The 22623-nt window shown below is 31.6% G+C and overlaps 1 protein-coding gene across 3 annotated transcripts in view; it reads left to right on the forward strand.

Moving 5' to 3' along the window:
* LOC129612970 (protein unc-80 homolog) overlaps positions 1-21705 on the forward strand; it is a 103223-nt gene extending 81518 nt beyond the window's left edge. For all 3 annotated transcript variants that reach the window (XM_055526835.1, XM_055526843.1, XM_055526852.1), the window contains 20 exons: positions 12666-12810; positions 12871-13134; positions 13218-13334; positions 13454-13597; positions 13840-13954; positions 14035-14230; positions 14298-14464; positions 14539-14767; positions 14835-14962; positions 15016-15223; positions 15285-15635; positions 15696-16215; positions 16282-16816; positions 16879-17074; positions 17133-17351; positions 17406-18678; positions 18737-18921; positions 18978-19146; positions 19208-19866; positions 19925-21705. In XM_055526835.1, the coding sequence (XP_055382810.1) occupies positions 12666-12810; positions 12871-13134; positions 13218-13334; positions 13454-13597; positions 13840-13954; positions 14035-14230; positions 14298-14464; positions 14539-14767; positions 14835-14962; positions 15016-15223; positions 15285-15635; positions 15696-16215; positions 16282-16816; positions 16879-17074; positions 17133-17351; positions 17406-18678; positions 18737-18921; positions 18978-19146; positions 19208-19866; positions 19925-20164 (6060 nt within the window). In that variant the 3' untranslated portion in view covers positions 20165-21705. The remainder of the gene's footprint in view (positions 1-12665; positions 12811-12870; positions 13135-13217; positions 13335-13453; positions 13598-13839; positions 13955-14034; positions 14231-14297; positions 14465-14538; positions 14768-14834; positions 14963-15015; positions 15224-15284; positions 15636-15695; positions 16216-16281; positions 16817-16878; positions 17075-17132; positions 17352-17405; positions 18679-18736; positions 18922-18977; positions 19147-19207; positions 19867-19924) is intronic.
* The last annotated feature ends 918 nt before the right edge of the window (positions 21706-22623 follow it).

The following is a 22623-nucleotide window of genomic DNA, read 5'->3' on the forward strand; positions in this document are numbered from 1 at the left end:
TGAACGTGATTGTATAAATTTAGATTGAACTGAATCTTCGTTACAATGCTTAATGATTTTTCCTCACTCACGTGTTTCTAGCAATTTTCTTAGCTCCCTTAATTTATTGTTTGCCCCCACAAAATTAGTTGCATTGTCGCAAAGTACTTTTTGACACAAGCCTCGTCTAGCCATAAACCTTTTTAAGGCACCTATGAATGCTTCTGTTGTTAAATCAGAAACTACTTCCCTTGAACGGCCTTAGTGGAAAAACAACGAAATACTGCGATGTAACTTTTAGTAGGTTTTTTTCCTCTTAGATGATAATGAGTCCATATGACACCACAAAAATTAACACCACTGTTCAAAAACGGTGATGTAAGAAATACTCTTTCACTTGGAAGATTGCCCATTATTTGTTGAAATAATTGTGGTTTTGCTCTCGTACATTGTATGCAATTATGGACTGTAGTTTTTGCAAGATCTTTACCATTCAAAATCCAGAATTGTTGTCTGGAATTGCCTAATAAAGCTGATGGTCCAACATGTAAATTTTTCTACATATATGATTCGAACTGGCCACTCTTTTTCTTGCAGTTTTAAAAAACTAGGTCCATGAAACCATAGTTCTGTAGGAATTGAAAGTGACAGCTCAACACTAATCTTTCTACTACATAACTTCCGAAAACCGTTATGCGCCTATATTCGTGTAACTTACTTATATATGTCATATATATCAAGATCAACTTGACGTACGCTTCTATTATTTTTTTTCTTCGCTTATAAGCATCCTTGACGGTTATACGTAAAATACATAGCAGACGTGCGCGATCGAATTAAATAATATTATATATATATTTCATTATAATTTAATAATTAAATTAAAGAATTATTTTTATTATATTTAAGAATAGTGTTTTTTTTTATATATTGAGCCATAAATCCTACAAATTGGGGACTGAACCGGGATCAGGTGGTTTAGTGCATATACGTGTGTTGAATTAAAAAATAAGTGAAAGCTTAACCTTGTGGATAATATTCTCAAAAAAAAAAAATCTGATGTGGTCAGCACATAACCGACCGCATTGTGTATTGTCTAGTTAAATGAAAGTGTTACAGAATATTATAAAAATGTCTGTTAAATACTTCTTTTCCTTTTTTAGGACTTTATTAAGCTTTAGGTAAGCTTATAGTTAATATACCTAGAAAAATGTAAATCTGGCTCTTAGTAAAATTTCGCTTTGTGCTACCCGAATTCCCTGAAATGCTCGCCAGTAAGTTTCGGTAACAACCAGAATTCAAATTTCAAGAAATTCCATCAATTCGTTCCGTAGATATGGTGCAAAATGTAAAATCGGCCCGCACATCAGTTTGCGAGCCCTGATCTTTCCAAAAAATTTTTATGTTCATTGCTTTAGTATGAGGAATTCATATATTAAATTTCAATGAAATCGGTTGATTATTTCTCTTTATATACACAAAAGTGTATGTTTGGCCCGTAGTAAACGTCTAGTTGCCGATGCCTGATATTTCCAAAAAATTTACATGTTCATTGTTTTAATACGAGGAATTCAAATATTAAATTTCAATGAAGTTGGTTGATTATTTCTCTTTATATACACAAAAATGTATATTTGGCCCGTAGTAAACGTGCAGTTGCCGATGCCTGATTTGCTCCAAAAGCTAGGAATTTTCACGGACGGTGGAGCAAAGCTCATATATGAAATTTCAAGTAAATCGGTTGAATATTTTCTTCAAAATGGTGAAAAATGTAAAATCGGCCCGCAAATCAGTTTTCGAGCCCTGATCTTTCCAAAAACTTTATATGTTCATTGTTTTAATACAAGGAATTCATATATTAAAGTTCAATGAAATCGGTTGATTATTTCTCTTTATATACACAAAAATGTATATTTGGCCCGTAGTAAACGTCTAGTTGCCGATGCCTGATTTCTTCCAAAACATAGAAATTTTCGCGGACGGTCAAGCTGAGCTTATATATAAAATTTCAGGTAAATCGGTTGAATATTTTCTTTAAAATGTTCAAAAATGTAAAACAGGCCCGCTAAAAAGTGCAGTTCCCGAGGCCTGATATATACCAAAAGTTGATCGATCCGTGCCATGGTAGAAATAAACTTACATATAAAATTTCAACAAAATAGGTTCAGCCGATCTTGAGATACACGCGTGCACACACAGACCGACAGACCGACAGACGGACAGACCGACAGACCGACAGACCGACAGGTTGCTAAAAATAGTCTACTTACACTTCCCTACTATGGAGAAGTGCATTCCCACCGAAAACTCGATATGCAAAATTTGTTGCCATCACATAACCTACCTATTGTATACACAATACGGTCGGTAAAAAGGATAAAACATAAGAATTGTGAATTTTTAAATTAGTATAGTGTGAAAATATTTGCATATAAAATATAAAACCAGAGTTACAAAATTTTAGATTTGCAAAATTTCAGTTTACAGTTAGAATTTAAAAGCTAATACATACACACATATTTTTTTATATACATGTATACATACGGTTAACTCTTTCTTGCAATAGTCAAATATAATATTGGTTTCTATTTTACGCGTAAACACATTTAAAATTTGTTTCAATTTTATTTTTATAGACGCATAACATATATAGTTTGTGTTTGTGTGAAATTTGTATTCAAAATTTCATGTATATTCTTGTCAAAAGTTTTGCTTTTATTTGGTAGTGTAAGCATTTTTTTAGATAAAATACAATTCTACTGAATGGTGAGAAATTTTACGTTACCTATGTTGATATAAATACATATAACACTTGACATATTATTATAATAAATTTGGTAAACTAAATATACAATTGTTCTCAAACATGGAGTTAAATAAAATTAAATTGGGAGATATACAACATATTCGACATAATTTGAGTACATTTATGGTAAAGAGAATCCAGTGGTTGCACATTTATATTTTCAAAGAGGATTCTGGTCGTAAGAATAGGGATAATTTGCGAAAATTTAGCGGTTTTACTTTTGAAATTAATGACGATGTGTATAAAAGAAAATTTAATTTTGTTAAGGATAATTTTGATGATGTTCAACTGCAGGCTGTATGCGATATTTTGAAAATTGAAACTGAAATTGCAGATACTGACCAATTGAAAACTCACATACTGCAAAAATTAATAAATATAGAAGAACTAAACATAGATATTGCTTTTTACGATAGTGATGACGATGATGACCAAGTTGAAGATAAAGACGAATTCAATTCTGTACAGTCTGGGAATTACTCAAACGTTGAAAGAATAACGAGAAATTACAATTCGAATAATTTTGGCATTACGTTTCGTGATGTAGAGGATTCTATTAGGAAGTTCAATGGGAAGAACGATTATCCCATTAAGACTTGGGTAGATGATTTTCAAGACGTTGCACAATTAATGGATTGGAATAAATTGCAGAAATTTTGACGGAAATGCAAAGAAATTTGTTCTTGGAGAAAGCGGATTGAATTCTTGGGAAAGTTTGAGATCTGCTTTGTTAGGTGAATTTACAAAAAAAGTGAATTTAGCGGATTTACATCGAATGTTAGCGTCTCGTAAAATGCAAAGTTATTGAAGGAATAGGCGATTTACCTACAAAAAAAGTTTTATTGTTTGGATCAAAAAATATAAAAGAGTTTAAGTTGAAAATTAAGGACTACGAAAACTTTAAAAAATCAACACGTCAATTTGAAAAAAATTCTGATAAAAACACAAGACGATATGCACCACAAAATTTTAGAAATTTTAGTACACATACAAGTGCTAAAAAGGTAGATGAAAGAGAAGTAAAAAAATTTAGATGTTTTAACTGTGGCGAACAAGGACATAAGTCGGTTGATTGCAGCTCACGTTCTTTGGGTTTAAAATGTTTCCGATGTAAGAAGTTTGGGCACAAATCAACAGAGTGCGAAGAAATTTCTGGCGTATCTAAAGTTAATAAATATGTGAACAATATTGTATCTACAAAAATGAGAAAAATGTGTAAATTAATAAAAATAAAGGAGTTAGAAATTGAAGTATTGATTGACACCGGCTGTGAATTGAATATTATAAAAGAGGATGTTGTTAAAAATATAAGAAATTTGGACATGAAATCTTCCCGTATAATGCTAAATGGATTTGGTTAAAATAATTTGCAGGTGCATACTCTTAGTTCTTTTATGTTGACGACAAAAATAGATAATGAAGATTATAATGTACATTGGTATGTTGTACCAACCAATTCTACTAAACATCAAGCAATTTTGGGTATTGAATTTATATCATCTATTGAATTAAAAATTACAGCGAATGGTATTTCAATTCAACGTCTTACTAATGACGGCTGCAACAAGGCAGATATTTTTCAAATAAATTCTGTTAATGATAAAAATGAAATCGATTTGCATCATATTGGTAACGATATTTGTAACAAAAAAATTCAGGCTTTAGTTTATAATTACAAACCAATGAAAACCAAACAAGCAGACATTAAAATAAAAATTATTTTAAAAGATGAAAGTCCTATATTTCAAAGACCTAGACGGCTTCCCTACACCGAAAGAGATATTGTTGACAAACAAGTAGAGGAATGGTTACGAGATGGAATTATAAGATCAAGTGTGTCAGAATTCGCTAGTCCAGTTGTTGTAGTGAAAAAGAAAAACGCGCAACACAGAATTTGTATCGATTACCGAGAAATTAATAAGCAAGTATGTAAAGATAAATATCCATTACCCATCATACAAGGCTATCAAGTATTCTCAACCATAGATCTCAAAAATGGATTTTTTCATGTTGCAATAGAAGAAGAAAGAAAAAGTACACAGCATTTGTTGCACATAAAGGTCATTATCAATTTTTAAAAGTACCTTTTGGATTCTGTAATTCGCCGGCAGTATTTCAACGTTTTTTGAATATAATTTTTTGGGAGTTGTACAATGAAGGCATAGTTTCTGTTTATCTTGATGATGTGGTTGTTGCGGCGAAAACTGAAGAAGAAGCCCTTTGTAATTTGGAAAAAGTATTTGAAGTTTTATCTAAGTATGGTTTAGAAATTATTTTTAATAAGTGCCAGTTTCTGAAACAAAAGATAGAATATTTGGGACATATAATTGAAAATAATAAAATTTTTCCGTCAACAGATAATAATACAGTTTTGTCGTATCCTGAACCAAGAAACATAAGGGAATTACAAAGCTTCTTGGGATTGAGTAGATACTTTCGAAGGTTCATCCCTAATTACTCCATCATAGCACTTCCTCTTACTAATTTAATTAAGAAAAATATAAAATTTCAATTTTTAGATAAAGAAAAAGCAGCTTTCAATAAATTAAAGTTTATGTTGACATCAGACCCAGTTTTACAGATTTTTAAACGCGGTGCTGTAACAGAACTCCACACAGACGCTTGCAAAGATGGTTTTGGTGCCACTTTAGTTCAACATTCGAGTGAGGACAATTTGATGCATCCTATTTATTACGCCAGTAAAAAAACTACTGAGGCGGAACAAAAGTATACAAGCTATGAGCTAGAGGTGCTAGCAATAATATACGCTTTAAAAAAATTAAGAATTTATCTAGCTGGACATCATTTTAAGATCATAACAGACTGCGCTGCTTTCACCATGACGATAAATAAAAAAGATTTGACGCCGAGAGTTGCTAGACTTCGATTATACGATTGAGCATAGAGTTGGAACTAGGTTAAAACATGTAGACGCTCTAAGTAGGCACCCTATTACCCCAGTGGTTCTCAATATTGAAGAAAATAGAAATGAAGAGGTAATATGTAGAGTTATTAAGGCACAAGAGTTAGACGATCATCTTCGTGCAATAAAGCAAATAGTACAAAAAGAATCTTTTGATGAATATTTATTGAGGAATGGTGTACTTTATAAATTCGTTACCAGCTGTTATGGAACAAGAAGTTATAATTAAAACAACATTATTATTTCGAACACATGAGGACAAAGTGGAGAGCTACGTGCAAATTTGTATTGAATGTATTTTAAAAAATCGTAAATCCGGAAAGCAAGAAGGTTTTTTATATAATATCAAGAAAAGTTCGCAGCCATTGAGCTGTTATCATGTGGATCGTCTTGGCCCTTTGAAAAGCACTAGCAAAATGTATAATCATATATTCGCAGTTGTGGATGATTTTTCTAAGTTTGTGTGGTTGTATCCCACGAATTCAACTAGTTTAAAAGAAGTTATAACAAAATTAGATCTCCAGAAAAAATCTTTTGGTAATCCTGAGAAAATTATATCTGATAGAGGCACTGCTTTCACAAGTCATGAATTTCAAGAATATTGTAAGCAAGAATCAATTACCCATCATTGCGTAACAATCGGACTTCCACGAGAAATTGTCATCTGAAAATTCAAGTAAATGGTTCAAGTATGTAGACAATCTTCAACGTGTCATAAATTCCACATATAATCGCAGTATTAATAGCACTCCTTTCGAAATAATGTTTGGTGTTACAATGAAAAATCCCGAGGATATTCGTTTAAAAAGCATAGTTGAAGAAGAATTCCAATTAACTTTTATGCAACAACGTGATGAATCCGGACTACAAGCTCGAGAAAACATTTTGAAAGTGCAAGAGGAAAAAGAAGGTAACTTTGTCGCTATTAAACGAATTCAAGTGGGTCCTGGAAGTAAATTGAAGTCCAAATATTAGGGACCTTATAGAATTACTCTGGTGAAATCGAATGGTTCTTGTGATGTCGCTAAGGTAGGCAGCCATGAAGGTCCAAATATAACATCAACTTGCGCCGAATACATCAAACCATTTGGCAGTGCTGAGCCCTGATTATCAGAATGGCCGAATGTAGGAATTGAAAGTGACAGCTCAACACTAATCGTTCTACTACATAACTTTAGACAACTATTATGCGCCTATATTCGTGTAACTTACCTGCCATATATATCAAGATCAGCTTAACGTACGCTTCTATTATTTTTTTTCTTCGCTTATAAGCATCCTTGACGGTTAGACGTAAAATACATAGCAGACGTGCGCGATCGAATTAAATAATATTATATATATATTTCATTATAATTTAATAATTAAATTAAAGACTAATTTTTTTTACATTTAAAAATAGTGTTTCTTTTTTATATATTGAGCCATAAATCCTACAGTTCCAAGTTATGAATGTACTCTGGAGATGCATCTCTTGTCAATATGTCAGCTGGATTTTTCGTAGATTCTACGTAATTCCACTAACTTGATGTACTTTTGTCATGAATTGGAGTTTATTTGTCGACATATCATTTATACGATGCAAGGGCACCCTTTATCCATGCTAATACATTTTTGGAATCGCTCCAAAAATAAACTTCGTCAATCTTAATTGAAAATGATTGTTTGACTTTAGCCATAAGTATAATTGCTAAAAGTGTTGCACATAATTGTAGCTCCGATGCCTTCAGAATTTTAATTGGAGCCACCCGAGATTTTGAACATGAAAGCTCACACATGATTTCATTTTTTACGTTGATACTTCGTAAGTATATTGCTGCCCCATAAGCCTTTTCACTAGCGTCTCCAAACGCATGTAATTCTGTTGTAATGAAAATTTCTTTATTAAAAACATATCTTGGAATTTCAATTCTTCTTAACATGTATAAATCCATGTCTAATCCAATCTTTCGTTAAATTTTCATTTAATTCTTCATCCCAATCTAATTGAAGCTTCGATAATTTTTGAATTAATATGTTCGCTATAACAACTAACGGATTTATAATACTGAATATCTTCTGATAGATTAAATCTCCACATGATTAATTGGAAATCTCTTCTTTCTTCTGCTATTTCAATTTGTCTATACATCTGCTTGATGTCGGTGGTTATCATATATTTATACGTTCTGAATTTTATCAAAATCTCGAATGAATCGTCCTGAATTTTGGGCCCTTTCATCATCTTATCGTTTAATGAAAGGTTAGTACTGGTTTTGCATGACGCATCGAATACTAATCTTAATTAAGTGGAGCTACTTTCTTGTTTAATCACAAAATAATGCGGTAAGAAATAGTGTGGCTGCGAAATTTTCTTATCTTTTATTTTTGACATATGCCCAAGTTCAATATATTCTCTCATGAATGCTGAATACTGGTTTCTTAACCCTCTGTTTGATGAAAGTTTTCTTTCTTAATTGAGAAATCTTATTAAAGCAATATTTTTAGAGCCCCCCAATACGTTAAATGACCCTAAAATGGCAAATTAACTATAAATCTTCCATTTTCTGATCTATAAGTTGTAGGAGCAAAAAATTCCTCTCATTTTAATTCGGACTTTGTCAAAAGCGGTTTGACAAAATTTAAGTAATTCATCATTCAACTGGAGGTTTGACATATTTAAAAAACTTGATTCCTTTTCCGAAGTATTGCAATTTACGAAGTACTACCCCATCAAATACAGTGTCACATAGATTAGGCCTTAACTGCAACCTTTTATACTGAAATATTTCAGCAAACGTTTCTGCACCTAATAGAATATCGATATTTCGTGGCTCATTAAATTGTGGATCTGCCAATTTTATATGACTGAGAATATTTCATGTTTCAACATCGACAAATTTATGAGACACTATTCTTGTTATTTCCTTAATAACTAAACCTTCAACATTCATTTCAAATTCTTTATCCTTTGACTTAATGTTTATGTTTATTTGTCCTGTAGTAGGTATAAACTGTGTATCCGCAATGCCTTGTATATCTATTTTTCGATATTTCGTATCTAGTTTCAATTTTTCGTTGTAGTCGCTCTGATATTAAATTCACTTAAGATCCTGGATCCAATAATATACAACAATCTTTTTGTTTATCTGAACTACTGTTGCATTTGCTGTACCCAGAAAAACATAATTTTCTGATATCTCGTTCACTAACCCTAAATGAACATTAGATCTTTCAGTTTCTTTTTGTGTATGAGGACCTGCATTATTTCTTTCTGGCTTGTTTGTTATAACCTTTTCTGTATGCAACCAGGTGCTATGTTTCTGGTTACATTTTTTACATCCGACTAATGAACATGTTTTTACACTATGTCCGCTGCGTAAACAATTCAGACATAAATTTTTTTTCTAATGTGCTATTCTCTATCTTGAGGCGACATTTTAATAATTTTTTGACAACTAAACAATAAGTGTTCAAATGATGCATTTGTTTTTAGTGTGAAATGTGGTTACCTTCATTGTTGTATCAATCATTTAAAATTGTCCATGCCACTGCATAATTATTTTCTGTTACTGGCAGATATCTTATTAATTTTTCTGGTTTTTCAGTTAAATTTGATTTGAGACACCACATTTTTCAACTTTTTCTAACGACTGCATATCAATCAGTTGAATAAATAAAACCAAACGCGTGGTGATTGTAAAATTTCGGATTTGTGATTGTAGGCAGCTTGCTAATTGCGTTCGCTTTTATTGCTTGAGTAGCTTGGTTGACTATATTTATTGGTGGTACCGCTTCAAGCTCTTCTTTTAAGTTGATAACCATATTGTCAACTCTATACTCCAGTTCATCAATTTCTTCTGTTATTTCTTTTATTGAATCGGAAATTTCCATACTGTTTGAAATTTCACGATCATCTTCTTTTATTTCAAACCATTTTTTTTCAATTTGGTTAAGATTTTATGACATCTTTTAATTTTATTATGTACATCTTCTTGAGTTTAATTTTATTTTGTACATCATCGATACTTCTGGAAATGTCTTCTGTACTTTGTCTAACATCAACCTTTCTTATTTCTGAAATTTCGTCTTTTTTTTGTTGTCAAAGTCTTTTAAAACTTTGTATGTAACATAAACTTAGTGTTTGCGAACAAATATTGTGTGAAATATAGATAATTTTTCACAGTGCCATACTGTTCTCTTATCGTCCAATCGCCTAACTCGAACTCTTTCCATATTTGATCTATTTTAACAATTTTTTCTTCCACTAATCTTAAGGTTTTGCGTTCTTCTGCCAACTCATCGTATGATGTTTTCAATCTCTTGAGTTACTTTGATCTCTCCACCTGTTCTTCCACTAGCTTATCCATCTTAGATTTCCTGATTTCGGATGTGCCTTGATTGTTACTGATACGAATGTGTATTCGTCAGCTGCTTGCTATAATGATTGCGTATGATTTGAAGTTTGACCACTCCTATGATCACGATAAGTTAACCAAACTGATGCTATTTCAAGTCGAGGTCACCAAAATGTATAGTCCTCGTTATTTCCTTGCAATTAAGGAAATGGAACTTAACTATACTTCATAAAATTGGCTTCGTAATAACCCTTTTGTTTATTACGTTTTGCTTTAGCCTTTGTTAAAATACTACAACACGATAGGGTAGACCTGGATTACTACACGCCTACCCCTCAGTATTGTATTCAGTATTTTAACGACAAAATTGATTAAAATCAAAGCAGAAAATAAAAAAACTTATTTAATTTGACTTTCTTCCTCTGCTTTTTAACCTTAATAATTTTATTATACAAAAAGTTCTTCTTTATATAATCAAGTTCTTAAAATATTATCCCTACTTAAAATTAACTAATTTACAACACAAACTGATAATTTACTACATGATTGTTAGTTGTAAAAATTCCTATTAATCATAAACACATAAAATTATCAATGTTCAGCATTTTATTGCCGCCTACTTTACACAAAAATAACTTGTAAAAGCAACAAAAAGAAAACAAGGAAGAAGATTATGAAAATACTTCTTCAAAAATACAAGAAGTAGAAATTCACACCATGTATTTTTGTATGACAACAATTTAAATTTGAATAGTTATTTAAGTTTCAGTTTAAATGTTATGGTAAAAATGTATTTTCAGTTTGAATATTATGCATAAAAAATAAAATGCTTATAAATACAGCAATCCCTCCTATAACGTAACCTCTTACTATATAATTTCGATATAAGTATGTAAATTTTATTTTTCCTACCTATTTTCACTTAATGTAATTTTTACCTCGTTTTACGTAATTTTAAAATAATTTAATATGCAACAATCTATTTTTTTTTTCATTTAAATTTCTTTCTTTACCAACAGACAACTAAAATTTTAGGCAAATATCAAGTACATACATACATATGTATGTACATACATATTAGTCATATTAGTTTAGTTGGACCTCCTATAATGTAATTTCACTTAACGTAAAAAATTTTTCGGTCCCAAAAATTACGTTATAGGAGGGATTGCTGTATTTATTTTTATTATTTACGAATATCAATTTAACAATCATGAAATATTTTATTGCGGTACATATAAATTTATTTCTTTTATTTGGTTTCTTTTTGACTTTATCTTTTGAACAATTTTAAATTTACAGTAAAATTGACAATATATTATTTGATCTACATTATAATTTTAAAATTTATACTTAAACACTAGGCTTGATATGTCTATTATAGGTATATGTCGATGAATATATGTATGTACATATTACGTATACATTTTATTGTGAAAAACTAACTACAGCTACTACTCACATTCTGCTAGGAGGCTTTGCAAGGCAATATTTGTAGGCTATTATCGAATAAAAAGATATTTATTGTAGAATACGATGAAAGCGATGATGCATTCTTTCAACTATATATATTTGTATGTACATACTTGCATACATACAAGACATTAAAAAATTTCCGATTGTATTTTAAAATTGAAAAGAGAGGCTTCGGATTGTTAGTATTCACATTTGAAAATGCATATATGCATGAATTATATATTAAAATGAATTTATGTGAAAAACTTAAAATCTCACGATAGAATTTGTTAAAGTGATTATACATAAAGTAATGATATACATATATACATATGTATTCACTTTCTAAAAACCTTTGATTTTTTTTACACTTCCTAGCTAAAGTAATAAGATTTCATATGTAAGGAAAAGACAAGATATCGTAACCAAACAAGTGTTGCTCGAAACAAGACGAATACTAAACTTTTTGCTTTATTTTTAGTTTGTTCAAACAACATTATAAAGAATTACCTTCTCTGTTATATTTATTTATTTATTATATTATATTATAGCCACTTTTATGAAAAAAAAAAACCCCAATTATATCTCAGAAACACGAACTTTAACAGATATGATTCAAAAAAGGTATTCGAGGATTTTGCTAAAGAATATAACAATATATATTTAAATATTACAAAAAAAGTTTAAAAAGTGATGCAACTTTTTGATTTTTTGTTTTCTCATTATTTTTCTTGCAATCATTCGCTTGCAATATCATACCTTTTCCTTACATATTATAGAAATCTTATTATCATCTTCTTCTTGAAACTTATGGAAATATACATAATGTAAATTTTGAGAGGTTTAGCAAAAAAAAATCACCAGTTTTTGCAAAATGAATATACATACTTATTTTGGATACATACTTTACTATATTGCATCAAATTTAATTTTTCAATCAATATAAAATTTTATTCCTAATGCCCATATCATGAATAAATAAAAATTTCATTTGTTTATGATTATACTTTTCAAATTTTCAAATTTTGAAAAATTCTATGATGAGAATAGAAAAACATCATTTATTCGCTTCACGCAATAAGTCTAACAGAATGTGGGTCCATTTTAATTCCTATTACTTAGATACATACATAAATAATACACTTGTTTTCTGAAATAAATTCAGTGGGCTGAACTTCTTGGATCTCGATTAGAAGAATTACTATTTGAAGAAAAATTACATTTTGAAAACATTAACAACAGTATAAATGATTTAGATAAGCAAAAGGATCTTTTGCAACAAGACGAGGAGGAAGATTATTTAGACGAATGTAACTTTATTTTAAGTTTTCAATTTTTGAATAAATCCATTTAAATTATTTTAACTTTAGCGAGCGTTAATTCAAAAGGTAATGATTGCCCACATGCTTTGAAATTAATAGCATGTGTTCTCCTTTTTGAAATAACAACCTTTTTAAGAGAAACTTATCAAACGTTACCCAAAGCTTCAAAACACTTTCAAAAAGAAAAACCGGTTCCTCCGTGGGAAAAAGTTTATAGAGAAGCAAATAGAAGATGGTCGATGGCATTGAGTTCAATGGGTCATTCCCAAACATCAGCTCAAAGTTTACAATCTATTGCTGGAGGTGATGGAAGTAAATTAATATTTTAAAATTTATCTTAGAATCTTAATATTAATTCATAAAATCAAGTGCTATATATATTTTTGGAATTTAAGGTTTTATTCCTGTAACAGGCGCTCAGACTGAGAGAAAAATATCTTTTGTTTTACATGAACCTGACAATGAGTCGGAAAATAGCAGTAATACAACGGTAACAATACAAGGAGAGGATGGTAAATATATGAACAGTTTAAGAAGAGACACATACATATATGCATATATTTTGAATTTAACTTATTTTCTGTTAAAATTTATTTTATGTACAATTCTATATATGTAATTGTATGCGCAGCTATGCCAAGGAGACCCGTGACAGTCAGGCCATTTTTATTAAGACGCGGAACCGCTGTTGGACAAACCACAGGTGGCTCTTTCAAAAGACGGTCTCTTAAACTGCGACGTGGTACAAAAGATGGGAAAGATTTAGAAGCTGATTGTGAGTTCTTAAAAAAATCGTACAATTTCATATATTATGTAACAACATACATACATAAGTTCAAATTCAAAATTTCAACACATGGATAGTTGGTTATTTATATTACAAATTCTATTAAAAATTAATTTACAATAATTTTTCACTTTTCTGACTTGATTCCTTCTTCATGCATCTGTCCTCAATTATTTGGAAAAATTTTCTTTATTAATTTTCATTATGATAAATCTGATTTTGTTTTTTAGTTAAAAGAGCAGACTCAATTCAATCAAGAAGAAAGGTGTCATCTCTCTCAGATCGAAGCGATACTTCAGAAGCAGGCGTTGTGAGTGGGGGTGAGGAATCTCCAGGAATTTTAAGGTATTAAAAATAATATGCCAAAATTTGTACATTATGTACTTATAAATCTATTTCGGCACATTTTTGTCAAAAACAAATAGTGATGATCAGCCCCCGGAATCGCCCACTGACTCGAATGAAACGGACGAGACCGCTAAAAATATGCCTTGGATGAAAGCAGTAGTGGATTTAGTAAATTCGTATAATTTTTATTGCACACATAGAGGTTATTGTCATCCATATTGTTACAAAAGGCATATGAGGGCATCTTGTCGTTTAATAAAGGCTGTACGAAAGGTATTTATCAACTCGTTTTAACAATTTGATTTTGTCATACTATAAATATGTTTACTGTTCCTGCAAGGTCTATGGCGAAACATTCGGATTTTCAGCCTATACTGACGATCATTACACCGGAAATTCAAATGCAGTGAAAATACAACCGAAATTAAAATCGTATCGAAAGGTGTCTGAACAAAGTTCGACACAAAACTCTCCAAAAAGAAAAGATAGTATTCCTAAAAAGGATAGGTAAAAACACGTCTTTAATTATAATAAAATAACCCGAAGTTAGAGCAGCCTATGTATTTATATAACAACTTTAGAATAATTGAAGGTCAAGAAATAGCTGGAAAACTAACCCAAGTCCTAAAAAATGAAATAGAACAAAAAAGGCAAGATGTCTCCCCTATGCTGAAATTCATAAAAAATCGGGTCAGAGATTTGTTTCATTATCCGTTTTCAGTGTTAGTTAAAGGTGCCGTAGTTTTAAGTGAAGATACTGTGATTGAGGCACTTCCTGCAGCTTGGGAACTTCTTCTGGAATCTAGTCAGGTTAGGTTATTCTCCTTTCTAAATTTGGAAATTGTAATACTGAATAATATTTGATAAATGCATATAGGAAACAGCTGCACTAGCTGCATCATTTTTCATAATTGGTTCAATTAAGGCACCAACTTTTGCTTCAGATATAATGCAAAGATCACTGAAAAACAAAGATCCAAATATAAGAATTGGAGCCATACTAAGGTAATATATATTTCTATTTAATTTGATATTTTATTAATAATGTGACTTTGAAGGTATCAAGTGCTGTGGAAATCACGTTTTCAAGTTTGGCCTCGTATGGAAGAAGGGGCTCACATATCATTTAAAGTACCACCTCCTGGGATTGAATTTACTTTACCATCACCAAAAATCGGTATCGAAAGCTTACCAGTGGTTGACCCACCTTGGAGTCCACTTACGCAAGTTAAGGACATGGAAGTAACTTTGAATCAAGAACGTCATGTAAGAAGGTGTCTATTAAGTTTTTTTTGCATTTCTAAAACACAAGAAAATTTATTTTCAGAGAGCTTTAGTAACTGCAACAAAAACACGTAAAAAGCAACAAACAGAAGCAATACGTCATGCAATTCAGCAAAAAGAAGATAAACAGAAATCGGAAAGACAGAGCTTTCTGCTGACAACAATTCCTATAAATCAACAAGCATCCCATGAACCAGGTTTGGATCATCAACCAGGTGAAGATCATGTCGAAGGAGAAGAAGATACAGAAGGAACTCGAGTTGCACCTCACTTACATGCTGCTCATTCACTTTTTCCATCTGTTTTATGCTCGTCTGTTATGCAAATAGTCGCTTGCTTAGATGATGCGGCCGTAGGTTCTGATGGTAATGCCGTTTGCGAGATAGCATATCAAGTATAGTAGTTTAAAATAAACATTTGATAACATTATTTTGACTGTTGATTGATATTCAAGGTTATATGGATATGTTTAGTAGAGGATTCAGCTCTTTTCCTTAGATATGTGCTTGAACGTTTGACACGCGATCGCCAAGATCAAATGTTCAAGTTGCTTAGACATTTAATCAGATTTGTTCCGAGATTACCACAGCAAGCTGCATTTGCTTTGTACAATTATATTATTGGATATGTAATGTTTTATGTAAGATCATCCCATGAACATGCCCAAGAGCTGGTGGGCTCCGCGCTTTCTATTCTTTGGATGGTTGTTCATAGTGTACATGGAATTATGTTTAAAGATTTAAAACAAATCTTACGAAAAGAACAATGCGATGCATCAATTTTATTGACGGCCAATGTCCCAGCAGCAAAAAAAATTATAGTGCATGGACCGTTCGAAGATGATGGACATATACCGTCACAATTTCCTGTGCAAGAAGATACCTTGTTCGGGCAATTACTGAAAGAAGCATTGGATTTTTATCCAATTGAAGAAAAAAATTATCTTAATTATTGTCTTGTTGACTACAAAACTCGTGAGTTAAAACATAATATTTTTCAACAAAACTTATGTACTACAATTTTAAATTACATTTTTTTAGAACGAGTATTAAACCCCAACTACCATATAAGGGATCTATATTTTTTCAAACGATCGCAATATCCACAAGTACGTCTAATACAAATGAAGTCTGAGGAAACATTTTTAGCTTTACAAAAACAAGAACTTATTCGCAAGTTTGTTGAAATTGGTAAAGTTCATCTAACATGGGCTATTTTAAAAAATGTTGACATGGTAGTTCAGCGAGTTGTATTTTTACATGAAGAGCTAATGAAATTACCTGCATTTCCAAGAAAAGCTTTGGAAGCAGATTTAGATTTGTTTAAAGGTGGTGAATTCGGTAAAGAATTACTTGGCTTGGACGTTTTGCACAAATTTATGTGGGTAAGATTAATTGCTAGAATGTTCGAAGCTATGGCTGGAAATTTCGCATACTCAGCTGATATTCAATTATTTTTAAATGTTTTATCGGGAGCTGCAATTTTGCATTCTGAAGATTCTTGTATAATGAGATATGTTATGGCTACATTTATTAATGCTGCTTTTAATTTCAAAAATATTTTTTCTACCAATGGGTAAGTTGGGAATTGAAATAATATCATTTGTACTAGAAAAAAACCTATTTTTTTTACACCAGCTATTTTATGATAATGCCAACCTTATTGCAAGTTTATTCTCTCCATCAGACTAACAAACTAATTACAACTACGATTGAGTACGCTGTTAAACAATTTTATTTACTTAATCGAAAACCGTTTATATTGCAAATGTTTGGATCCGTATCAGCTATCCTAGATACGGATGAAGAAGGTACATATGGAGAAGCGCACAAGGTCTGCTAAATATCTCTGTTTAGTGAAATTTAAAAATTGCAATACAACAAACTTTTAGGTGCAATCAAGTTGTCTTTTTAACTTATTACTTAGTTTGGAAGATCCATCTCCAGACCCCTTGAATATAGCCGAGCTGGTTAAAGAACCCAAACCATTAAAAGCTATCGATTTCTGCTACCATGATGAAGATGGCGATGTCACTGTTCTTGATTGTATAACGCTATGCGTGATGGTCGTTTCTTACTCAGCAGAGAGTACAAGAGGCTATCAGATGCTAGTACAAAAATATCAGGAACTTAATTTATAATAATTTATATAAACTACTTTCCAGATAATTTTGGAGGCTATTTTACCTTGTTATTTGCAACAAATTCAATCACCTCACTACATTCACCTTCATGGAAAATCAGAACGTGAAATTATACTTCAATTAGCTGTGGCAATCCGTACAATGACCCACAATTGTGAAGGACTAGCAAAGAGCTACAATGGTCCATTTAGAAACAGTCCAGAGCACAAAGGTTCAAGTCAAAGAAATTGTAGTCGCGGGCCACCATGCTCCCCAGGATTGGAGTTCGAAGATGAATCACATTCCAAATACGTTACAGATACTAGAAACAAAAATTTGTTAGACTCTGCTGAAGATTCTGAAGTTGTGCGAACTGAATACAGACGACCGAGAGATGTTTTGCTATCAGTTGTGGGCGATTTTTTAAGTAAAGCATCAACTCGACTCTCAGAATTATCCAAAAAACAGGGAAATGATGGAAAACCAGTGGAGTTACTAGACTTGAAATGCCATATTAGATTAGCTGATATTGCTCATTCATTGTTGAAAGTTTCACCATACGATCCTGAATCTATGGCATGTAGAGGTCTACAAAGGTATATGCAATGCATTTTGCCAAGAGCCGAATGGTCAAATGATGGTTTGCGTAATGCTATGGTTACAATATTACGGCGATTAGACAAAGTTTTCTTAAAAATATCAAAAAAGCCATCAATAAGACGTAATACAGACTGGGAAGCTGCAGCTGGTCTTTTGAAAGGAGTTCATGAAACTATAGTCCGACATCCATACGTTTTACATTGGGCACAAATAAAAAGTCTGCTAAATACTGTACAAAATTTAATAGTTAATGAACCTGGATCTGCAGAGCCTGGAGTATCCAGCGCGGGAGCTGCATTAATGTCACAAAGTCCTCCAGCATTTTTCTGTTCAACTGTTGTTAGATTAGTAGCTTTACAAGTTGTAAGTCCGGTTGATTGTTTTACGTTGGAACAAATATGCGGCGGAAGTAGTGAGTTCGCCACTCAAGAAAAAGCAGAAGGATTTTTAATGCATTTGTTAATGCCTTTGTGTTTAAAAGTTTGCTCAGGTCGAGGTGTACTAGACATCGGCGAATTAAAACAACATGATATCAATTATTTAGTAACAGCAGTTTTAAATGCAATGAGCCCCCCGGCTGGTAGAACGGGACAAGTTATACAAATAAATCGAGCAACAGGCGATTTAAGAGCTGGGTCACTAACTTTTACTGGTAGCAGGGACGCAAAAAGACCTGCTCGTATAGCTGGTTCTTTATATCAAGCAGCTTTTCTTGGTAAAAGATTAATGCTTATTATTAATTGACAATATTTTTCATTAATTTATATTTTTAGCACTAAAAATTGTATGCATATGCTTTGAGACTAGATTGAGTAATGAATGGCCTAGAATTGTTCGTGTGATGAGAGACTTAGGTAGACGAAATGAAGCTGCTCCAGATTTATGGAGTTTTTTGGAATTCGTAGTCACCCATAGAACTCCTCTTTATATTGTTCTAATGCCTTTTATATTGCACAAAGTAAAGTATTTTAAAACACTATTTTAAATTACGTATTGTGACATATTTTGCTTTAGATCGCACAACCTCCAATTGGAGATCACGAAAGAAGTATGCAATTTGTCATTAGAGAAAGATTGAGTGGATGTTCACCCCCGGGTGGAGTGAAGTCTAAAGGCGCCCTTTTGTTAGAATTAGCCCGCGAGTTACGGGATTTGCGAGAAGAATTGGAAGAAAAAAGATATGGTGCCTTTAATATTTTTAAATTTTGTTTTTTATCACAGTTATAAACAATTCATTTCTATAGAGCCAAATCGTCGTGATACGACAGTTATACCGCAACCAACAGATGCACAAAAGCACCAACAACAACGACCATCGCTTATATCAATTTTTACAGGCCAACAACCACATTCTCACATTTCAGCTGCTCCAATAGATTCGCGTAGTGGATCTGGTGGAATTTGTACCCCAAGTGATACTTTATCACAACAAACATTACATCCACCACGTGAATCGTCTTCAAGCGGTTCCGGTGGCGTAAGAGAACACTTGTCTAGTGAAACTCATAGTGTGGAAGCAACCACCCAATATCATATGGACAGCAGCCAAACATTAGGTGGAAGTCAGGGAACTGGCAGCATTAGTGGCGTACCCAGCGATGGTTTGCATTCTCAGCACATAAGTAGTCGTCATGGACCTACTGCAGGGTCTATGCCACATTTGTCGCATTCACAGTCCTTACAACAGAGTCACAGTTATAAAGTGCAACCACCAAAACTGAGGTTTGTTTCTTCAGTTGAGTTTAAGCATTCATCAGGTGAAACTTCCACAACACCACTTTCGCCAGAAAGCCCTGCCGAAGACAGCTCGGGCGAGCATTCACGCCCACGATTACAAAGATCAAACAAAGCTTCAAGTCGGAAGACGTTTAGAATGAAAAGAGGTCGACACACTCAAATAGATGTAACCTTTATATTTATACTTAGAAAATTAAATTATTAAATTTGTCTTCGAATTTTAGGTAATAAACCATTCAGTTGACCACCCGCCTCCTGTAGAGAGGCCAAACCCGCTAGCTGAAATATCGTGGGATTCTGTATCTCAGACATCGTCAACCTCTGGTTATCGTGAAAATAATAGCTTGCAAACAGGTCTTTTATCTCCAGATGGCTCTTTGGGCGGTTTAACATTAGGTCGCTCGCCTTCGCAGCATTCTTTGTTAATGTTATTTGAAGCTCAAGACGAAGACACTTTGATTTAGATCAAATTTAAACTCAAGCGGCTTATTCCTAATGGAAGCTTTATTCTATCTTCTTTTTTGCTCATCAGATGAAACTTAGTAAATATCAATTCCGCTATACAGAAATGAATTCTGTTTCTGTACATACATATATAAATTTTAAAATGGAAGAACATTTTTTATTACATACCGTGACTTCAATAATGTTATAAAAAGTTTAAATACGGGATTAATACGCCTACAATTTCAGTAATACAATTTTTACAATATTGAAACATACTTTGACGTTTGTTTGAAAATTTCAATTTAATGTTCTGTGCAAATGTTAATTTTCAACAAACGTTACCACATCTTTAAAAACATAGCATTTTTATGCTGCAATTTAGGAAAAAAACTAATTTTAGCAAAAAATTTTTTTTCCGAAATATAATTCTTTTTTTTTTTTTTATTGGTATGAAAAGAAAACTTCCTTTTATTTGGAATAAAATACTTTATTTTATTTTTTGCTAATATATTTCGTGCGCTACATACGCACTTTATCAAAGCTGATTTTCTTCTCTAGAGAAATAATAAAGTATTTTATTTTCATACCAATAAAAAAAAAAATAATAATTTTAGCACTTTATTGCTGAAAATAAATGCTACTTTATTTAAATGGTTATTTCTGGCAACATTTATATGACATGTATAAGAAAAGCGTGCTCAATTTGTTCGATACCCAATTTACTTTTATTTTATGTATCCACTATGTATAGAACGCATTTTGGAAAAGTGTACAACGTCAAGAGCTTTTATTAAACATTTTGGAATGTGATACTTTGTAAAGTTTACGTCGTAAGCACATTATTGAAGTTACGGACACATACACATGCACATACACATACCTCCCTTTTTTTAACAATGCTAGTGGATAGAATGAGGCAAAGTGGCGGTTAATTCTTAATTTACGCCCCCTCGATATACGACATTTCGATTTACGCTCTTTTAATTTTTAATACCGTAAATTAGTGTTATATAAATGTTAATAATGTAAATTAATATTACATAACGTCGTTTCCCTCGTTTTAAACTTTTTTCCGAAGTAAATTTCTACTAAAATTTTTTTCTTCATTTTGACAATTAAATTTTTTGTCTGACCTTGGAAATCGATTTTTTTAATCCCATCGATTTTTTATTTTATGTACCTAGTCTATTATGTACAAGAAAATTTTGCTGAAAATTTTTTCGTTATTCGTTCACTAGTTGACAGTAAAGCAGTATTTCCCTTTTTTTGCGGCAATACATTTACATGTTAAAACTATAGAACTTTTTTATTTTGAAAATCTACTTTCCGAATAATTTATCAAAATTTAACCAAAAATTAATCAATGTACAGAAAAGTTCATATATTTACCGTAAGTTTTTGACTTTCTTCAAGCTATATTTGTTGCTAATTTTAAAAATGAAATAATTAATTAAACGAAACAAATAAATTCATCAACTATTGCATTTGTGATTTATTTATAATTAAGTCTTATGAAATATAAAAAAATACCTATATTACGTATGTATATTTGAACACAAAAAAAAAATATTAAAAAACTTTTTAAAAAGAAGAATAAATGTAATAAATATTTGTCAAAGTTCCATTTAAGGAAATATAAATTATTTAAATAAAAATAAAGTTGATTTATTATTTTTTTTTGGGTTTAACTATAGTGCTCCTTGAGCATAATTCACATTTTTTGTAACAAAAAACAATTTTTTGCCAGCGAAGAGGGGCACTATAATTTTGTATTTTCGTTCTTGTGAAATCGTAAAAAGTAAGAAATGACAGTCTGGAAAAATTTAGGATCTTAAAATAACTATGCTTCTTTTGTAATTTTCCTTCATTTTTTCCCCCATAATCCGCGACGATATTCTGGATGCTTAGCATTCCTATACCTGACCCCCTCCAAATTCTTTAGCCTTGTTTAGGTACATCGGATTTCTGCTTTGGTGGATATCTATTCTTCGCAGGAAGAATAGGTGGAAACAGAAATGGAGAAGCTAATTTTGTATAACATACAAAACCAATTCGGTACTCACCAAAAACCGAAAAATAATATGACTATGTCGATACCAAAACACACCGCTGAAAAATTTTTTAAAAAACTTTAACAACGATTTAATAAGAATTAAGGCAAGCAAAGATAAAAACAAGAAAAACAATATCAACTGAGATCTTAATGTCAAACAAAGGATATAAAACAATCATTATCTAATATTAAATAATTATAAAATTTATTATGCTAATAAAAAATAAGTTATGCTTATGAATTAGAAATTTTAAGTAATACATTAAAGAAAGAGAATATAAAAAGAGACAGAAAACAATGCAAAAAAAAAAAAATATATATATATATATATATATACATGCATTATATGTACATATATCCATATGTATTATATTGCTTTGCATCTGTCCATCCTTAATCCTATACTACCTTTTAAATTCGCCA

Source organism: Condylostylus longicornis, unplaced genomic scaffold, assembly GCF_029603195.1.
Source record: "Condylostylus longicornis isolate FDR11 unplaced genomic scaffold, ASM2960319v2 ptg000004l, whole genome shotgun sequence".
Classification (NCBI taxonomy): domain Eukaryota; kingdom Metazoa; phylum Arthropoda; class Insecta; order Diptera; family Dolichopodidae; genus Condylostylus; species Condylostylus longicornis.